Source organism: Cryptotermes secundus, unplaced genomic scaffold, assembly GCF_002891405.2.
Source record: "Cryptotermes secundus unplaced genomic scaffold, Csec_1.0 scaffold1968, whole genome shotgun sequence".
Lineage (NCBI taxonomy): Eukaryota > Metazoa > Arthropoda > Insecta > Blattodea > Kalotermitidae > Cryptotermes > Cryptotermes secundus.
The window spans coordinates 206,516-226,969 of NW_019739010.1; the positions used below are offsets into that span (position 1 = coordinate 206,516).

Here is a 20,454-nt window from a genome sequence, read left to right on the forward strand (position 1 = left end):
TTTTACAGACGGTAGGGGTCTTTGGACGAGTAATGAGCTCGTCGCTAGGCCTCTACCTAAACACAGGACAACATAAACACAGAATAAACACATACTAAACATCCATGACTCGTGTGGAATTCGAACCCACGATACCGGCTTCCGAGCGAGCGAAGACAGTAGATGCCTCAGACCGCTCGGCTACCGTGACGGGCCGTAATAAATACTGGACATAAAGGAAATATGTAAAGCCATGCCAATATTCTCCACCCCTGACCATAATTCCCCACACCCCTTGTACAGTCAGCAACAGTATTAATTTCTTCATAGTCTGTACCAATATTATGTTTCTGGACATTATCCATCGTCCTGTCTTTATTTCAAAACCGCCCTGTTTATGTTTCGAAACACGTTTCGGAGACTGGATTCTGTCTCCGTCGGAGATGGGTGTTTTCAGATGAAGACAGGACGATGTATTATGTCCAGAAACATATTTGTGCCAATGTACGATCGTCACAAACTTTTATAGATTATTTTTCGTTATTTATTTGACGATGTTGTTAGTAAATATTTTATTATCGATTTATTCGTTTTATCTTAAGATCTAAAATTCTGTGACGACGGTACATCAGTACAAATATTATGTTCTTGGACATTATCCATCGCCTTGTCTTTATCTAAAAACCTTCTCGTTTATTTTTCAAAATACAACGTTTCGGAGACTGGGTTGTCTCCGTCTTCAGGTAAATCCTACTCAGTTGGCCCGAAGACGGAGACAGAATCCAGTCTCAGAAAGGTTGTTTTGAAAAATAAACAGGATGATGGATAATGTCAAAAGAAACATAATAATTGTACTAGTCGTTTCATTTCATTTCTTGATTTCTTTGTTCCTACCCTTTCTTTCTTTGATTACATAACATTCAACAATAGGATACATAATGAATGGCAAATTAAAAAGAACTGGCACGGAAGCGGTAGGCGCCTAGTCGAGAAATACTTCGATATGTATTTGGGGCTGAGTAGAATCAACGATGAACCTCACTTAGGACAAGCAGCCTCCTGGCCAAGATTTGAACTCAGTAACTTCCGGATACAAGTCTACACCCTCACCGCTACACGAACCTGCTCGGTTCTGTAGTAACACTACATTATTTGCTGCGTAGTGAATTCAGAGAATGGCCTGTCACAATTATTCTCGGACTAAACATAAAGGTAAAGTTATCTCTGGGCACCACGCCATCAAGACGTATGGGGGAATGGAGATGTAGCTCCACTATTCTTTACCACGGCACTGGATGGAGGTACCTGGTCAGTTTCGTTCCCCGGCCATTTCAGCCCCGGGGCAACAGCCTCGGTACCCGTTATGCGAAACATGAATTATAAGCATCAAACTGCGTTGTTTGCTGTCTTCAGATTATTGCAGGTTGTTCTACAACATCGCCGGAACAGCAAGAGCGGAAGTGTGACGTGGCTTATTTCAACAACTACACAAGAGAGGGGAGATATTGAGATTTGTCTGCTGAGAAGTGAAATCATGGAGCTAGCATATGTTCACCAACGTTACGGAGGAACTACCTGTCTCTATTTTCAGTGCCAGACTACACGGTGTCACATCACAGAATACAATAATCTACTGAGGATTGATCATGTATTCGCCATACTATCCTCAACAGCACAACAGTATGTGCACAGTCAGGAACTCAAACTCGGTATCTCTTGCACATAAGCCAGAGGTGCTACCGCTTGGGCTAACCTGCTCAGCGAATCGTTGTCTTAACCTGTGTACAGCACTAGACTTCACAGTTCTTGACTAAAGTACATTACAGCTGGGGCCTTGTCAGACCGACCAACCAACTCCATGCAGTCGAGTCCTTCTCGAGAAGCCGCCAGTCGCTCAACTACTCAAGTATTTCCCAACATTTTATGGAACCCAAAGGTTCATTACGTGAACGGAGAGGTACATGGAGGTAGGCCTAGGCCCACTGGGGCTGTAGTGCCAAGGAAAAAGAAAAGGTTCATTACCGTGTTCATAAGTGTGCGTCATTGATCCAATTCCCAGCCACATGAATCCAGTCCATACAACCCTATAGTATTTCTTTAAAATCTCTCTTAATACTAACCTCCCACCCAGAATTTGTCAGTAAACATTCCAAATACTGACACTCTCATTAAGGATACGTAGAAGTTAATTAGGGCTTACAGCGGTATCGGAATTTCTGTATCGATCGGGAATTTACTGCTAGAACTAAAAACAAATGGTAGAGAAGAAAACGGCAATTTATTGTTCCATCCACAAGTACTTGGGCGTCAGAAATACAAATACATTAACAAGTAATTCGAATGGACCTTAAATATAAGGAAAAGGATGCCGAATACCGTGACCATTAAATGCGATTCTGTCAAGTCAGGGCTTATGACAGCTGCAAACTGCCAGACGCAGGGCAAAACTCGAAACCGACATCTGACTACGTCATTGATTGCAAATATGAACACTTCCAAGAGTTGTATCTTCTGGGACATAATGCCGTGTATCCCGCTGAACATAAACTGACGTTTCGGAAGAATATTCCGCCTCCATCTTCAGGACTGAAGTGTGAAATCAGCAAGAAGGTGGCAAACAAAGTTACTTCGATTAATCGATTAAGGCAATTTATGGATAGAATCCCTGTTTACTCTGAAGATCATATTGTGGCGTATAGATCCGTTGCTAGCCTGTGACTCTGTAAACAGTGGCCGTTGCTATATAACGCCTGCAAAAATAGTAGCCAGTTTCTAAGCTATGGCTCGGTAAACACGACTCAAGAATATAGAGGCTGTTTTCTATGTGGTGCGCGCTGCGACAGTTTCTATGCAATGGCGTGGTAAACACGCCTCAACAGCTGTTTTCTGTGTGGTTAATGCCGAGAAGTTATCTTGAGGATAACTGCGCTACAGTTTAGTTGAGGGTTCAGCTGTGGAATGTTAACAAGCGGGCAAAGGGAAGCGAAGGGTGGGGTGGAGTCCAACTGAGTCCACTCAGCACGGCGGCCACTGAATGGCCTATTGTAACCTGCCCCGGGTGATTACGATAATGGAGAATTTCGTGGAATGAAGATTGGCAGGGGAAACCGAAGTACTCGGAGAAAACCCGCTCCAGCGCCACTTTGTCCACCACAAATCCCACTTGACCAGATCCGGGCCGCCGCGGTGGGAAGCCAGCGACTAACCACTTGAGCTATGGCGCGGCCAAACCCGGATGATAGATGATGGAACATTAGGTGGAATGAGAATTGACAGGGGAAACTGAAGTATTAGGAAGAAACCTGCTTCAGTGCAATTTTGTAAACCACAAATCCCATACTTAAATAGGCTCGAACCGGGGCCGCCGCGATGAGAAGCCGGTCATTAACCGCCTGGCATGAGGCCACTTTCAGTTGCCCAAAGAACTCAGACGACTGTGCCTCGAACCTCGCTTAAACCCCGATTGAGATGCTAGAACCAGAACTACCCTGACTGAGGCCTTCCTGATGCCTGCCAATTCTAACCACGCTGAGCCACAGGTAACATTTTTACGCCCAGTCAGAACTGCGCAAAGACAAAGTGTATGGCAGGAGGGGTATTCCCCTTGACCACATTTCCTGCACGTGACGCTTTCTGAGGGGACGATAGAAGTGGACAGTCCTGACCAGTGAACGAAATATGAGCCCTTATAAAACATACGAATTTCTAGGAGGCAAAAAAGTGGGTTATTGGTAACATCAATTCTCTGACTGAACCTTCGATATTACTTTATCAGGGGGTCATAACTATGCATACGACACTGCCACCTTGCACCTCTCAACTGAAGACAAAACGGAACATAAAAAGAAGTCTGCACTTTCGATTGTCACCCATGACGACTCTTCCATGTTTAACGCTGCCTTATCGCATGTTGTGTAATTAGACGGGGTTTAGATTGGTGAATGGATTTACTGACCACTTACACGCGACTCAGAGTTACAAGTAATTAGAGCGCCACAGCTAATTTCAATTCGCAAATCACCACAGCACCTCTTAATCCTTTATCCACCCTGCTGTGTCTTCACCAGCCGTTCCCTGGCAACGGCTTTCGATAGCGCAGATTCTTCAGCTGCACGCCTTAATATCCTCTCTTTACAGCCTCTAGTACAGAACTCGCGTGAACGAAAAGTCAAACTTACTTTACGACTGGCGGTTTACTGTCAAATGGCTCGTCTTGGCGTCAAGCCTCTTGAGACTCAGGACCACAGACTTTTTTTTCAATTGAACTGTAACATCCTCTCTGACGAGAAGATGGGTTTGTACCTTACGAACAGGCTCCGCCTTTGTCAAGTGTACGTATCGCACATGTAGCATGTTATTGAATATTCTTCCTTTTGCACCACACATAAGTCTTCTGTCAATCCAGACTCTGTAAAGCAGATCATGTATATCTTACTATCTTATTCTACAACGGCAGCTTAGTCACTTGAACGGGGTTTCTGTGGTCCGGGCCACAACCGTTTCTAGGCAACGGCTCCGTAAGGAGGTTCCCGCGGCAACGGACACGAACGCAACAGAAAAACGGTAATTTTTATGTGATCCATGCCGAGATGATATAACGGGGACGGTTTGGGGCAACTAGTTAGTTGCAAGAGTGGCCGTGCCATAGCTGAAGCGGTTAGTCGCTGGCTTCCCATCGCGGTGGCCCGGGTTCGATCCCGGGGTCTGGTCAAGTGGGATTTGTGGTGGACAAAGTGGCGCTAGGGCAGGCTTTCTCAGAGTAGTTCGGTTTCCCCTGCCAATCTTCATTCCACCAATTGCTCCACAATCGCCCTCACATATCATCTGGGGCTGGTACAATAGGCCAGAGGTAGCCGCAGTACAAGGGACTTAGTCCCACCCCACTAGCATTAAGAAAAATTACTTGCAAGGCTGCTAAGTTGAATGTCCGGCTGTGAAGAGAAGAATTTATGTGTGAAATTTAGAGTGTGTAATTCAGTGAGATAATTATGGTTCCTGTGTTAAAATTCTTTGCCAGGACACGGACAGTGGAGAGACTAACAGACTGGGGACACTAGGCTGTGTATGGCAGTGATCTGTGAAGTGTAGTCACAAGCCGTGAGTGTCCAGTGGTCACCTATCCGATTCCCGTCTACAGACATACTACGCGACAATACTGACTATGGTACGAGCCGGACGACAGGGTTCAATTCTTGGCAGGGCCATAAAAGTTTGTCTTCCCCACCAGATCCAAATCAATCCCGGGGTCCCCAAGCCTCATATCCAGTGGGTACCCATGGTTCCTCCGTGTAGTAAAACTGGCAGGGGCGAGAAGCCAACCATTCAACCTCCATCCAGTGCTGAGGTTAAGAATGCGTACAATACCCGTGCTCCTTTGTACATCTTAGTGTGATGCTTAATTTAAGCACAGCGACAAATTTACCTTTTATATTTACGAGGAGGTAGGGAAGCTTCTATCCAATGTAATATAAGTAAATGCATTTGGAAAACTGCGTGCTTTACGATAGAATATAATCTGTACTAACTCTCTGGTCGTATAATCCAGAGGTTCAACACCGTTCATACATAATACCTCCAGTGGCAGATCAATAAACCCTTTCATCCACTCCCCCACCGTCACACTCTGTCTCTCTGAGCCTTAAACATCCATGTCAATGTCATCCCCCATAATCCTCGGTCTTCCAAGTAATTGCTTTAGAACAGAGTTTCGTACCAAAATTCTGTATGCAATCCTTACCTCCCACAAACTATGCACATTTCCAGAACACAACAGCCTCCAACATTTCACTACCGTGACAATATTACGTAGAAAAGGTATACAAATCGCAAGCCGGTCACGGTAGCCCAGTGGTCTAAGGCATGTACTGTCTTCGCTCGCTCGGAAGCCGGGATCGTGGGTTCGAATCCCACTCAGGGCATGGGTGTTCGGTGTTTGTGTACAGGTATAGGCCTTGCGACGAGCTGATCACCCGTCTAAGGCGTCCTACCGAATGTCTAAGATCTAGTAAACCGAAGTCAAACGGAAAGTTTCATGGAAGAAGATCAAGGCCCAAATTGGGGCCGCAGCACAAAGAAAAAAAAATAGAAATCGCAAGATCGCCTGAGGTCACCCATTCCACAGCCTAATCACTATACTTACTGACTGAGCTAAGCCTAAATATATGCATGTAATTACTATTACACGTACAGGATCTGTTCGTGTTAGTCTACAAGAGTAACTTCTATGTCTCCCAAGTTCTGCAGGGGCAGAACGTGAGCTTCAGATTGGCTGTTGAGGCTACAATGAATCAGGCGCAGTAGCCCGGACATCACGCCGTCCCTGCCTTCTGCACCGGACAGCTGAAACAGGGCACAGTTCACTCCAACTGGGATTCAATGAATGGGGAGTTACGGGCGGGCGATGGAAACGCAAAGAATTCCGTCCTTAGCTTACAATTTTCACTTCCAGCTAGTGCCGAGGTCAAGAAAATGTGGATCTGTATATCCACTCCACCATACGCCTTCATGACGTAGTGCTTAATTAGTTAATCACAGGAACTTTATTTATCTACAATAACTAGAGATCATGACTAGTAAGAAAGAATATGAGGACGAAAGGATTAAGGAACTGCGTGTAATACTGACTGAAACCCCCTATCGGCGAGCTGTTTCACTGTTCACTGAAAGTACGAGTACTTCAAAACAACGTTCTTCCAGTTAAGACAAGGCACAGACAAAATGATTAATACGTACAACAGAGAACTGTGCTCATGACATGTTTACCAATCTCTTAGCCTCCAAAAAACGCATCTTAGATTTTAATGAACATTAATCAATTATTTTATAGACCGTTATCATGTTTACGCACACGATTACCTTCAAGCGCGCTCTCTCTCTATGGCTCTATAGTCCTCAGAACCTTGGCCGCTTTTTCATGTTCTTAATCCTACACACAGTCGGTTGGACTCCTTGGATGGGAGATCAGCCCGTCGCAAGGTCGCTACTTACACAGAGAACAACACAAACATAGAATAAACGCACACAGACATCCATTCCTCGAGTTGGATTCGAACCCACGACCCTAGCATTTGAGCGGGCGAAGACCGTTCATGCATTAGACAGCACGGCCACTGTGATCGGCAAAGGTAACGGTATCCCTGTAACAGGCCCTGGAGGTGGTGAGACGTCGTTGGATTGGATTTGTAATTGGTTTTATTGGACTCTTTGATACAGGGAGCGACTACAATTTACAGTACACTACTAGACACATTAGTGTCCACAATCACGTCTCTCTGCCGTTACTTGGTAGCGGCTTCAAAAGGCGGACGCTCCCTTTCCTCTTGGTTCCCGAACTTTCCCCGGCCTCAGCTACCAGTTTCTAACAGAAACAGCTCACAACTGAACCCCAGCGGGTGTCTAACTCACCAACAGAAGCCAGAGTCAGCGTCACTTTATGAGTGGCGGTTTACCGCCAATCATTTCGTTTAGGCACCAAGCCCTTTGGGACTCACAAGCACAGTTCTCTTTCAGCCGAGCCCTTACTGTTACTTGCCCTGCTTATAATTCCTCAGTACCAACTGCGTAGAAACTACCGTTCCTCTGTTGCAGCACAAGTGTTCCGTACGTGTCTGTTGGCGGAGCCGTTACCTAGCAACGGGTCTATATGCCACAATATAAACGACTACTGACAATTTATGGTCGCCGTAATGCAAAACCAGCTCGTCTCAGATGAACGGGAAACCGTTAGGACGGTTCAAAACCGTGGCAATACAAATATTTTAAACTTGTTTCAAAGCCAACTTCTCACTGAATGTAAGTACAAAGTGAACATCACCCTGCATTCTATTTACCCATTATGCTTGTATACTATTTACTCTTAAGAACCCGCAAGGCCAATATCTCACACACATATCGCGTTCTTGTACGTTTATTCTTTCTTAAAGAGGGCAATTCATCTTCCTAATATACAAATATCTCTTTCAGATAATACTGCAAAATGTGAGAATATTCTAAACACGAAACATCGAAATGAAGCAGTTAGCATACCCTTAAACGTAACAATGATATTAACTACACAATGAAAACTACAAGCAGTCACAGAACAACAGGACATGGCGCCTCTGTTCAGAAGAAAGACGGAAACCGAGGCGAGACGTGTGTCTGGGAATTGGGTTCCCTCGCGTCACATTCGTTAGTCCTTTAGTTACGAAGAAACCAAACAACGTTAGAATCCAAGTAGGGGAAACAGAGGCGAAAGCAAAAAATAATGCAATATCCATGTCAGGAAGACGAAGAGAAACTTAAATTTATCGCGACTCCTTAATCAGGGAAACGGAAATGCATTTATGTGGCGCTCGCAAAAGGAATACATTATTTAAAACAGACGCCATTTTTATTTTGTCACTACAGAAATAGAAACTACGATGGAATCAAATGATGAATATTAATGAGTCTGTTAAGACAAACAATTCCATAATTTATATCACATGAATATACGGTGGTGTCCTGCGGGTAGCGTTGTCAGCCTTACGAGCCAGAACGCCGCCTTTTATCCCCAGGAAGATTCCTGGTACTCATTTCCGTTAGAGGCTGAGTCGACCTCGGGGTTATATTGCGACTGGAAGGATTAGGTCAACTAAAAAATCCAATGACCTCATCGGAACTTGAACCCGCTTGTAGCATAGTGCCTCAACCAACTACAAGGAGGGATAACTGTACCTTGAAAAAATATACAAATATTTTAACGAAGCATCTGCCAAACAGAATTATTTGCAACCAAGTGAAAAGACCTAACCATAAAACCATTCCCGCCCATAATTTATTGTCTCCTTTGGTGTTATTAGTGCGGACGGACAGCCCATCACGTGCTAAGGAGCGCGCAATCTGGAACAGAGACACCCAAACTGCTACAGCCAATAAAACCGTACAATTACTGCCCATGCTACAACGATCTACAGGTATCGTTAACTGCTTTCTTACGGGTTCAGCCGAGATATAAATGTGACGAGAGCGTCAGTAGAAATTGCAGTCCCAATGAATTTTATGTCCCAACATGAACACGTTGTGATGACCTTCGTTAAAAGGAAACAAACTGTTCCAAGAAAAAGAGCAATATAGGCACACAACAAAAAGTGACGAGGTCCTACTTAAACATACAGAAATTTAACGTGAATATGGGTACATAAAAAATGGAGGAAATGTATAAAATTGTAAGGGCCTCAAATGCTTATATCATAAAGTGAAGGAGGGGGCCTCATTTTGTGACAAGACATCCTAAATGTGCCACACAATGAGACGCAGGGCTACAAGTGTTATCAATATGTTACAGAAGAGCATTATGCCTATATAGAAAATACAATAACATATTTCAGTACTCCAAGAGATAACAAGCGTTCTCCTACCTGACAGCAAAATTTTCATAACATCTCAGATAACTGAGGTGAAGGATAAGGCTTCGCTCTCCAGACCCTAACCCTCTTAACCCCTCTACTGACCACTAAACTGCTGCTGGCCCTCGTCAGCACAATGATCCTTGGTTCAGAGTCTCACGGGAATAATAATTATATTTTACTGCCTGCCGGCTTTGGAAGCCATCAAAACTCTCCACGACTCTCACTTTAACCCTTTAAAGCATAATTTAAAGTGCATATAAGAATTCACTTCATACCTCACAGGAAACATATTACGTGTCCGCTACAAAGCCAAACCGGTTAATGCTGTTTAGGGACAGAGTCGCTGTTTATCGTGAGAGCCATACGGAACACATAAACACGATGTATGAGCAAAATGAAGAGTTTTCGAAAGTTTAGGAACTACTGTGCTATAAAGAGTTAATATGTAGCTACCATTCAAACCAAAACTTTCTCGAAAATTTATTTCGTGAAAGAAATACAGAAGGACGAAAGAACGGAAATATAGAACCTAAATAACATAACGGATGATAATTATTTTTGGTGATCAATATTGAGAATTACAGATTCTAGCAATCCTTACAGCCAACATGAGGCTGTCAGCCACCGCTACTTCGAAGCGGACAACGCTGGGCGCTGATACGAGCTATCGTGAAATCGCGGCTGTGCTACAGACGCTTGTAATTCTTCTGTCTACCGTTTATTTCTCTGTCTCTCCAAGGTCGTGTCCTGCTAGTCAATACATAGTATAATAATCCTTACATAAAGAGGCCCATACAACCCACGCCGTGCTCTGCATACCTGTATTTACCAACACAAATGGACCATTTCATTTAATTCCCGACGCAAATGGACCGATTTATTTAAATGTATATTCAGCTATAATAAATGGGTGCGCCGCTGCTGGTGGCGAAACGCGGATACACGAAAACAAACAAATGCTAATGGGTAATATCTGCTTTAAAAACTCGTATCTAGGAAACGCTAGCTGACTTGACAAGCGGCGCATAAATAAAACTTCTTCCGAAGTACCTGCTACACAGAATCTAGCGGAAAGTTTTCCTACTTCTAATAGTTTAACACTGTAATACTCCGTAGAAGAGAAGTCTACAGATTATAATTGCTCTGCGCTATGCATCCTCAGCAAGGGTTGCAGAACAGCCTCAGCTGAAAGGAGCTGCAACTCCCAAGCACTTCGGAACATTAATCACATCAACTGAGAAAGAAAATTCTTGTTTGCGGTGCTGCCTTCCAAACCATGAATTTCATCTAAATAAAAACATAATAATTCGCTTTATACATCACAACACACAGACTGCGTCTCCCTTGCTAAGACCAAATGGGCAATGCTGTTCGGGAACATAATCTCCGTTTATTCTGAGAGCCAGAAGTAAAACATAAAATACATTCTGCGGGCAAAACGCCGAGTTTTTAAATGGTAAAGTAACTGATGCATTACAGAGGCCAAACTGCTTTAAAGGTTTAAGGGAACAGAAAATTCTCTCACTGTCTGATGAAATTTTGCAATTTCTGAGTTCCAGAATCCCTCAACTGTAAAATATAACGTGAAATGGGCACGGTGAAAAAGTGGAACATGTCCTAGAATTACAAGATGAATTACAGACATAGACTCCTTTGCACTGTTGCTACAATCTGGCGAAATCACTCTTCAACGTTTACGGATCCCCAATAACGAAGCATCTCGTCCGTCCGCCCGTTTGATGACTCTTTTAAGAACGTCTACATGACAGACACACTAATTTATCGTCTGAACTAGTTTGTCAGAGCGTTATCAACTTTATTAAAATTATTGAACTGTTACCATATTAGTATTAAAAAAACTGCACAGTTGTCCCTGTGCTTATCTACGATAAAGTGGACGCAAAGCTCTATCGTTCTTACGCTCAGTACTACTAATCAACTTCATGGAGCTTAGCCCTTCTTGAGAAGCCGCCAATTGTGCTGCTGCTCAAGAACTTCCCAACATTTTATGGAACCTGGAAGTTCATTACCGTGTTCACAAGAGCCCTACACTGGTCCCTATTCTAAGCCAGATCAATCCAGTCCATACCATCATATCTTATCTAAGATCCATTTTAATACTACTCATCCACCTATGTCTTAGTCTTCCTAGTGGTCTCTTTACTTCTCGCTTCCCCCAATATCCTACATGCATTCATCTTCGTTCTATTCGTGCTACATGCCCTGCCCATCGCATCAACCTTGACTTGGCGAAGAGTACAAGTTATGAAGCGCCTCGCTCTCAGACCTTCACGCCCCTGACGCTCAACCCCCGGCGCCCATTGTGTAGGTAGCGGGGTGTGCCCCAGCTAGTCTGGACATTTGGAGAGAAGACGTATGTTGGCCAGTTTGTAGGCTAGGCGCTATACTGAGTGAGCAGCACCGGCCAATTGTTACTGTTATTCATAACGAAGGGCTTCACAACTTGTACCCTGCACTAAATAATATTAGTATGAGACAGGCGGGTCATGTAGCATGCACAGCAAGTTTGGGTAATGGATAAAGTTTTGGTCGGGAAAACCTGAAATTAAAATACTGCTTGGAAAACCTGGAAGTGGATAGGAGGATAATATTAAAATGACAGTTATTTCGTGACAACGAACAATGGTGAGCTCTTACTTACGCGGTAACATACCTTTGGGTTCCAAAAATAAAATCAGAAAAGTCTTGACTAGCACAGCATCTATCAGCTTATGGCATTTATTATTATTATTATTATTATTATTATTATTACTATCATCGCGGTAGCGTAGTTGGTTGAGGGGCTATGCTACAAGCCGGAAGGTCGCGGGTTCAAGTCCCGATGAGGTCATTGGATTTCTTTCAATTGACCTAATCCTTCCAGCCGCACTAGGCCCCTAGGTTTACTCAGCCACTAACAGAAATGAGTATCAGGAATTTTCCTGGGGAGTAAAGCGCGGCCGGCGCGTAAGGCTGACAACCTTACCGCCATATTTGAGCCGACTGTCTAGATAATGTTGGACCCTCAACGTCTCACAACCTTATGGGCCTTCCGGCGTGTTACAGGGATAGCTTTATTTTTTTTATTACTATTATCATCATCGTCATCACTGTTAATTATGTGGCACTAAAACCCGAAGATCCAACAAGGTTAATACTAAATGACCGAGTGCGGATTCAATTCTAGCCAATTCAATCCAAACTAATCTATATAACTTATTTCCCAATGATCCATCTTAATGTAACCCTTCTCATCTCTTCTCAGATCTTCCCAGTTACTGTCTTCCAGAATGTGTCTTCACTCAAATTTTGCGTTCTGTCGCCCCATCCTAAATGCATGCCCCGTTCGTCGTAATATCCTATATTTCAGCATCCTAACAATCATACGAGCCCATCACAGTGGCCACGCTGGCTGAGGCATGAACTGTGTTCGCTCGCTGGAACACTGGGGTCATGGGTTCGAATCACTCTGGAGGCATGAATGCCTGCGTTTATTCTGTTTGTGTTGTTCTATGTATATTTAGTGGTCTTGCGGCGGGCTGGCCGCCTGTCTTGTGTTCCTACTGACTACGTATTTTTTCCTCACTGGCTCTACAACCCAATTGGGCTCTGGTATCTGATTTTCAGTTCCATCATCATTTTACAGACGGTAGGACTCCTTGGACGGGTGATCAGCTCGTCGCAAGGCCTCTACCTGTACACAAACACAGAAAAACGCACACACATATATACACAGTGAATCATAAACTTTACTTTAGAACCATAAGAAGATAAGAGGTAAAGCTATCCCTGTACCAGGCCGTTAAGGCCCATAGGGTTGTGAGACGCTGAGGGTCCCACATTATCTAGACAATCGGCTCACAGATGGCGGCAAGGTTGTCAGCCTTACGTGTCGGCCGCCCTTTAGCCCCCCAGGAAGATACCTGGTACTCATTTCTGTTAGAGGCTGAGTCGTCATCAGGGCCACAGTGCGGCTGGAAAGATTAGGTCAATTTAAAAAATCCACCTCATCGGGAATCGATCCCGAAACCTTCCGGCTTGCAGCATAATGCCTCAGCCAACTACGTTACCGCGTACCCCGGAACTATAATAATCAGTGAGCAATAACTTGACAAGAATTCCAACATTCCGGTGCTGTAAACACGAGCTAACTGAAATTGTGTCCACAGCTAACAGGAGACAATATTTCGTAACGCCATCAGCCGAAGTGTGTACATTTCGTTGACGTATAAATTCTGGATTCGTGACGGAACGCGTAGCTTCCATAGAAGTGACACAGGCACCCAAGATCTGAATATAAATACACAGTCTTCACCAGGGAGCCTGATTCTTAGTGCTCAAAACGTTGCCTATAAGTCAAGGAGTTTCAATCTGAGAAACGGACTCCGCTTTACGTCTTATGCAGATACGAAGTGGGTAACCAACTTTAGAACAGAGGGGAAAAATAACGACATTGCAGCAGCGGTTTTAACATACCTCTTTGGGGGCGGGGGGACCCGAGGAAAGGAATTCCCCTGGAGAATAAAATGTTCTATAAATAAAGTTGCTGCCTGACTTTCTCGGCTTGACTAAGTAGGGGCGAGACACTAGAGGAGAACTCTTTTTTATTTAAATGCTTGACGGAATATTAAAAAAACTATCAATTCCAAGGAATCTTCATAAAGAAGATCCGTTACGTTGCAAACCAAAACGAACAATATGTAAGTTTTGAGGTTTTCACGGCGATGACTATGAAGAAAGTCGTCTTCTGGGATGTGGCGCCGTGTATTCTTGGTTTTAACCGACGTNCCTTCAAAACGAACAACTTTCGATCACTCTAAATAACAAACATGTGATTCTTGTAAAGCTTAATGTTCCAAATTTCTGTATGAGATTTATAGTTTTTCAAACCTTAAAGCACTGCAAGTCGCAACGTAACGGGAATGATATGACGTAACGGTTATTCGACCAATCAGTGCATGACCTGACAATTTACAAACCGATGGTTCAATATCAGACACTATTCTGTCCAACTGCTTTACGCTTCATTACATGAAGTCATTAGATTCTAAAGTTCTATTTCTTCTTTTCTCCCTCACAGTCCGATCCAATCCGTAACATTTCCGAACTCAGGCCCATACAAAAAGCAGGGCATGGAATCGGTACACCGTAAGGCCTCTTACACATGTGGGACAAACCAAACGCCCCGTGATCAAATGAGTAAACCTCCTGCTTCATAATGTGAGATGCCGGGTTCATATATCCGTTCGGAGACCGGTTGTCCTCAGTTCCAGCAAACAAACGTGAGGAAAGTACCTCAATTTTCATCATGGCCACTTCCTTCAACCTTTCCAGTTATTAACTGGCAAGTCTAACATTCGATAGCATACAGTCTGGACTACTCAAAGCGTCGTTAAATAAAAACAAACTCCGTGGTTTTAGTCCGCAAGCTAACTCTATCGACCGAGAACTGAGGAGCTATTTCAAGGAAATAGAGGCTCCGGTCTAGAAAACCGAAATCAACGACCGTGGGGATCCATTGTGCTGATCACGAGACACTCTCTATCCGCTAAAGTTGGCACTAACTTCGTCGACAAGCGGCGGTCGCTCGGTCGGTCGTTAAATAAACCAAAAATAAATATATACGAAAACACACGGGGCATGCTCCAAGCGGGAACTGGAAGCCGCAATACCAAGAACTAGCTTTCTGTGCCCCTAGATCAAGTTACTGGTACATGAAACACCTCTGAGGTTACGTCATGTCTTGACGTAGCCAATCTCACGAAAGGAAAGTCCTTGGTGCTCAAGGATATAACCGGTACAGCCATTATGGTTTCTACTGCACGTTGAAAATACACTCTGGTTAATTATGAAATCATGAAGTAACTCTCTACGTCACTATCTGATGATAACGTATCCTCAAAGATAGGGTAGATACAGTATACAGCTCAATGTACTCACCTAATGGCCATGCTCTTGGCTTTGAGATGGTGCCACCGTTGGTTCATCTCGTCGAGACGTCGCTGTAGCATGACGGCGTCGTCCTGGGACGCCAGACTGCTAAGCAACTTCCTTCCAGTGCCGTTGAGAGAAGCGAACACATCTCTGTGACTCTCAATTTCAGACTGTAAGTCCTGCAACAACGGAAAGGCAACACTGTAAAAAACCCACCCAGATATCAATATTTATATCAGTATGAATAATTCACTAAATGGCAACCTAGTATTACTTTCATGTTTTCCAGAAACGTATTTGTTATTGAATATTTATACATGACGGCCGGAACCCACAACGCGGGGCCTCGACGAAGAGCGAGTGCAAAAGGATATAACGACAGAAGTATCACGCAGTAACAGCCACGCTCAATATAATTTCCGGCGTCCCGATACTGTCACATCGGCTTCATCCAGTAAATGCAAACTACTGAGTTGTATTTCCTTTCCGTAAAATGTTCAGCATCGATACTGTGACTGCATCCGCCAGATAATTCGTCACACATTCCCACTAAACCTTTGGAGACGCAATGTCTTCTAAATAACTTACGAGTATATATATAAATTCAGCTCGTACCTCACAGGAAACACGTTACGTCTCCATGACAAAGCCAAACCGGTTAAGGCTGTTCAGGGAAAGAATCGCTGTTTGTTGTGAGAACCATACAAAGATACAGATACACTCTGTGGGAAGAATGCAGAGTTTTAGTATGTTAAAGCACATGGTACATAGAGAACAATCAGGCTTTAAGCAAAGTGATTACACAGGCCTCTGTACCGCCTGTTTTAACATTCAAAAAACGCCGCATTTTGACCATAGAATATGCGTTTCCCGTGTTCCTCAGACGCATAAACAAATTTTCTGGCCTTTAATGGGCATATAGTGTTCTTTCTCTGATGTGTAATTATTATTTTCATTAATTTCAGGCTTTGAAGGGTCGCTGTTTCGACCAGTTTCAAGACTAAATAAACTATTCTTCCGGGTACTTCGGTTTTTCCTGCTAATTATAATTCCATCAAATGAATACTCATCTGTCATTTGGGGCTGGTACAATACGCCAGTTAGCGGCCGACGTACCAAGTGGACTGAGTCTCACACCGCCCAAAGAAACCAAAAACAAACCCCTGCATACAAGCCTTATTTTACTTCAGTCAGACTGCGTGGCAGCTTACGAAATACGTGGACAGTCAGAGTATCGATTAGCTCTGTGAAGAATGGCATTGGAAATGTGTATTGCAACATACTGACATCATAGTCAACGGCGACGTAAATTCGGGTAGGACGCAGACGCCGAAGTGTATCTACGTAGGGCGATAATGCTTCATGTCATAGTGTAAACGTATTCCCCGCGGTAGAGCGAGCTTTGCCTAATGAACTGCTGTAAGGTGAGCCGCGCCAGCACTCGAAGCCTCTATCTTGCAATTTCGAAGGGCAGGTTTGTTGCAAATGCACGAAAAGTAGGGGTGGGGGTGGGGGTGTCAGGAAGTATGCTTATGTCTAAAGTTTGAGAGCAACAAACGAGCCATAACTGTTCAGCTCATCATAGTAACTAAGGCGAAACTGTTTCTCTCAACAAAAGTTGACGTGTTGCATTGACAGACGAGCAGCGGATGCTTCGCTCAAATTCCAATATGAACTAGGCTCTTTTCACGGTTCCAACTGCAGAGACCTGAATGGGCGTGCTTACTAATGCCATGAAAAGCGACAGAACTCCTTGCTATGAAGTTCGTTATTTATGTAATAAACCGGTATGTTGCTTCTTTCAGATTCTGAAAGCATACCAATACGGACCAGGAGAATGAAGAGAACAAGGGAGACACGAAGAAGAAAACTAGACGTGTGAAAGGGACGAAAATAAAAGAGTGGGAAGAGACACGAAGACGAACAGTAAGAAAAAGTTTAGAAACTGAAAAAAAATGGAGATTGGAGAGGACTAAGAGGTTAAGAAAGGAGGAGTAAAAGTAAAGCTATCCCTGTACCAGGCCGTGAAGGCCCATAGGGTTTTGAGACGTTGAGGGTCCCACACTATCCAGACAATCGGCTCAAAGATGGGGGTAAGGTTGTCAGTCTTCCGCGCCGGCCGCGCTTTACTCCCCAGGAAAATTATTTAATTAAATCCTGGTACTCATTTGTTAGAGGCCGAGTGAACCCCAGGGCCCAAATGCGGCTGGAAGGATTAGGTCAATTGAAAAAAATCCAATGACCTCATCGGGACTTGAACCCGCGACCTTCCGGCTTGTAGCATAGCCCCTCAACCAACTACGCTACCGCGTGAGAAAGGAGGAGAGAGAAAGGAAAAACGGACAGATGCGGAGAAGAAGAATATTAAGAGGACGAAGTAGAAGAGAAAAGGGAGAATAAAGAAACAGAAAGCATAGGAAAAAGAGAATGTAGACCGGCAAAAGAAAAAAAGAGACAGAGTGGGCTAAGACAAAAGAGAAAGAACGGGGAAAAGGAAGATACGCAAGGGAAAAGAATGGAAGGAAGTGGGAAGAAAATTATTATTATTATTATTATTATTATTAGTAGTAGTAGTAGCAGCAGTAGTAGTAGTAGTAGTAGTAGTAGTAGTAGTAGTAGTAGTAGTAGTAGTAGCAGCAACAGCAAAATAGTAATGGGTTTAGAGGCGCTGTAACAACATGGTTATTCGCCCCTACGAACAAAAGATACGTAAGAAACAAACTACTGTCGTGTCACGTGGTCTTCAGGTGCGTCCCTGTTGCTCAGAAAACAAGCACAGCGAGTAAACTAAGGCCCCTATGACGAAAGGACACATAGAAATATTAATCTACACCATCGCGCTTTATAATCAGGCCTGCAACGCTTTACCCTCGGTACGTTGCAATTCAACAACTGATTTGATATTTGTAGCGTCCTGAATATAAACGTGATAGGCCTGATCTGTTAACATCCAACATACAAAGCTGGCTGGTGCAGCGGTAACGTTCCAGACACATTCGGGAAGTATCTGGTTCGCATCTCGGCCGGTACACAGGCTATCCCGATTAAGCAACGACCGCTTCCTTCCAAATCCCTTCCACATCAGCATTCACCCCAACATTCAAGACCACTTTCCACTGAAATAACAAAGACAGACACGGAAGGATACACAGACAGCAAAGTGATCTCATACGCCTCTTTCTATTTTTTTTTTTCAAAATAAGGAAACAGGCTAAAAAGCACCGAATGGTTCTTACAGTGTAACTGCACGGATGTCAGGGACTATTACGTTTACAGTCCGTCAGATGTCTCCTCTCGCGTGTTCCTCTGTTATAGAGCGTGACGTGACTCCCTCGTGTCTCGAGGAACGCACGCCGAGAGAATGCACAGCGAACAAGAGGGTAAGAACTCACGTGGAGGTGCATGTCGAGTTTGATCAAGAAGCTCTGTCGATACAGGGACGGGCAACATGCTGAATGGCCGTGATTACATTCATAGAAGGGGTACGAGATTTCTCTTTACTTCAAAGCGTTCAGACCGGCTTTGGGGCTCACCCAGTCTCCAATACGAAGGGTTCCGTGGGCTATTTCCCCGGGGGTATAGGGGCCAGAGCGTTAAGGTAAATAGGTAAAATTGTCCCTGTAACAGACCGTGGAGGCCCACAGGGTTTGAGACGTCGAGGCTCCCACATTTTATCTAGACAATCGGCTCACAGATGGCGGTGAGAATGTCAGCCTTACACACCGGCTGCCCTTTACCCCCTCATATGATTCCTGGTACTCATTTCCGTTAGAGGCTAAGTCGACTCCAGGGCCATAGTGTCACTGGAAGGATTAGGTCAATTGAAAAAAAAAACTCATCGGGACCCGAACCCGCGACCTTCCGGCTTCTAACAAAGTGCATCAATGAAGTCACATCCATATAGTGCCGAGGTCGAGAATGGTGGAGCTATACCTCCCGTCCCCCTTCACTTTCATGGTGGGGTGCTTAATTAAGCAGATAAACAACTTCATCTATTTACTGCAAATGTAGCAAACATCTGAAGGCTTAAAACAAATTAATAACACCAGGTAATGAAGCAATTGCGACAAATATTCGTATTTTTAATTTCCTGATTACATATTCTGCAATATATTTATGATCATATATGTACACACCAGAGGATGGCCACCCATGGTCGAAACATGTAGTGTCTAATATAAGGTACTGACTAATCTATTGATATGTTCAATTCAATCGCTTATTATATCAGAATCAACGTACCGTGTGTGACAGAATGAAAAGCCCTAAATATCAATACAATTACAGGGTACGTAAACCTCTCTATGCTAACGGACTTATGTAGATCCACCACTTTCATATCGAATATCTTATTGATGCTGACATGAACAATATGCCTTTGCTGTTTAACTACGTAAGATTACGTTCTGAACTAGTGCAACAAGTTGTTTAATGTTAGGTTTGGAACACATACTAATTTTAAATTTAGGAATAAAGATCCCGCTTGAGATGATGATCCAATTGAGGGATAAACTGGCTACGTGACAATGCAGAGACATTTATTAGTAATAAAGATGACCCATAACATGGGAACAAGCCATGTGAAATTCTTACTGCATTAAAAGCAGAATTTTACAGTTACTGTTTCCGGACATTATCCATCGTCCTATTTTGTAATCGGGGGCACGAGGTAGCCTAGATGCTACAAGCACGAAGGTCACGGGTTCGATTCCCGATGAGGTCACTGGATTTTTCAATTGACGTAATCCTTCCAGCCGCATTATGGCCCTGGGATCGACCCAACCTCTAACAGAAATGAGTACCAGGAATCTTCCTGGGGGTAAAGGGCGGACAGCGCGTAAGGCTGACCTCACCGCCATCTGTGAACCGACTGCCTAAAAAATGTGGGAGCCTCGACGTCTGAAAACCCTAAGGGACGACACTGCCTGTTACGGAGATATCTTTACTTTTTTACGTTTTTTTATTTAAAACGTTTTGGAGACTGGATTCTGTCTCCGTTTTCAAACGGAGCCTACTCACTTGGGCCCAGTAATACATAGAAACACAATAATTGTAATAATATACCATCGTGACAAACTTTTAGATCTAATAAACATAATCTTGTTTATATTCCCGACGCCTTTCTAAGCGTCTGGTATTTCAATCGTAGAATTACCTTGGGATCCTGCAA

The 20,454-nt window shown here is 43.8% G+C and overlaps 1 protein-coding gene across 6 annotated transcripts in view; it reads right to left on the minus strand.

The window, feature by feature from the left end:
- LOC111871621 (dystrophin, isoforms A/C/F/G/H) overlaps positions 1–20,454 on the minus strand; it is a 502,313-nt gene that overhangs the window by 71,053 nt on the left and 410,806 nt on the right. For all 6 annotated transcript variants that reach the window (XM_023864846.1, XM_023864848.1, XM_023864845.1 and 3 more), the window contains one exon: positions 15,291–15,463. In XM_023864846.1, coding sequence (XP_023720614.1) covers positions 15,291–15,463 — 173 coding nt within the window. The remainder of the gene's footprint in view (positions 1–15,290; positions 15,464–20,454) is intronic.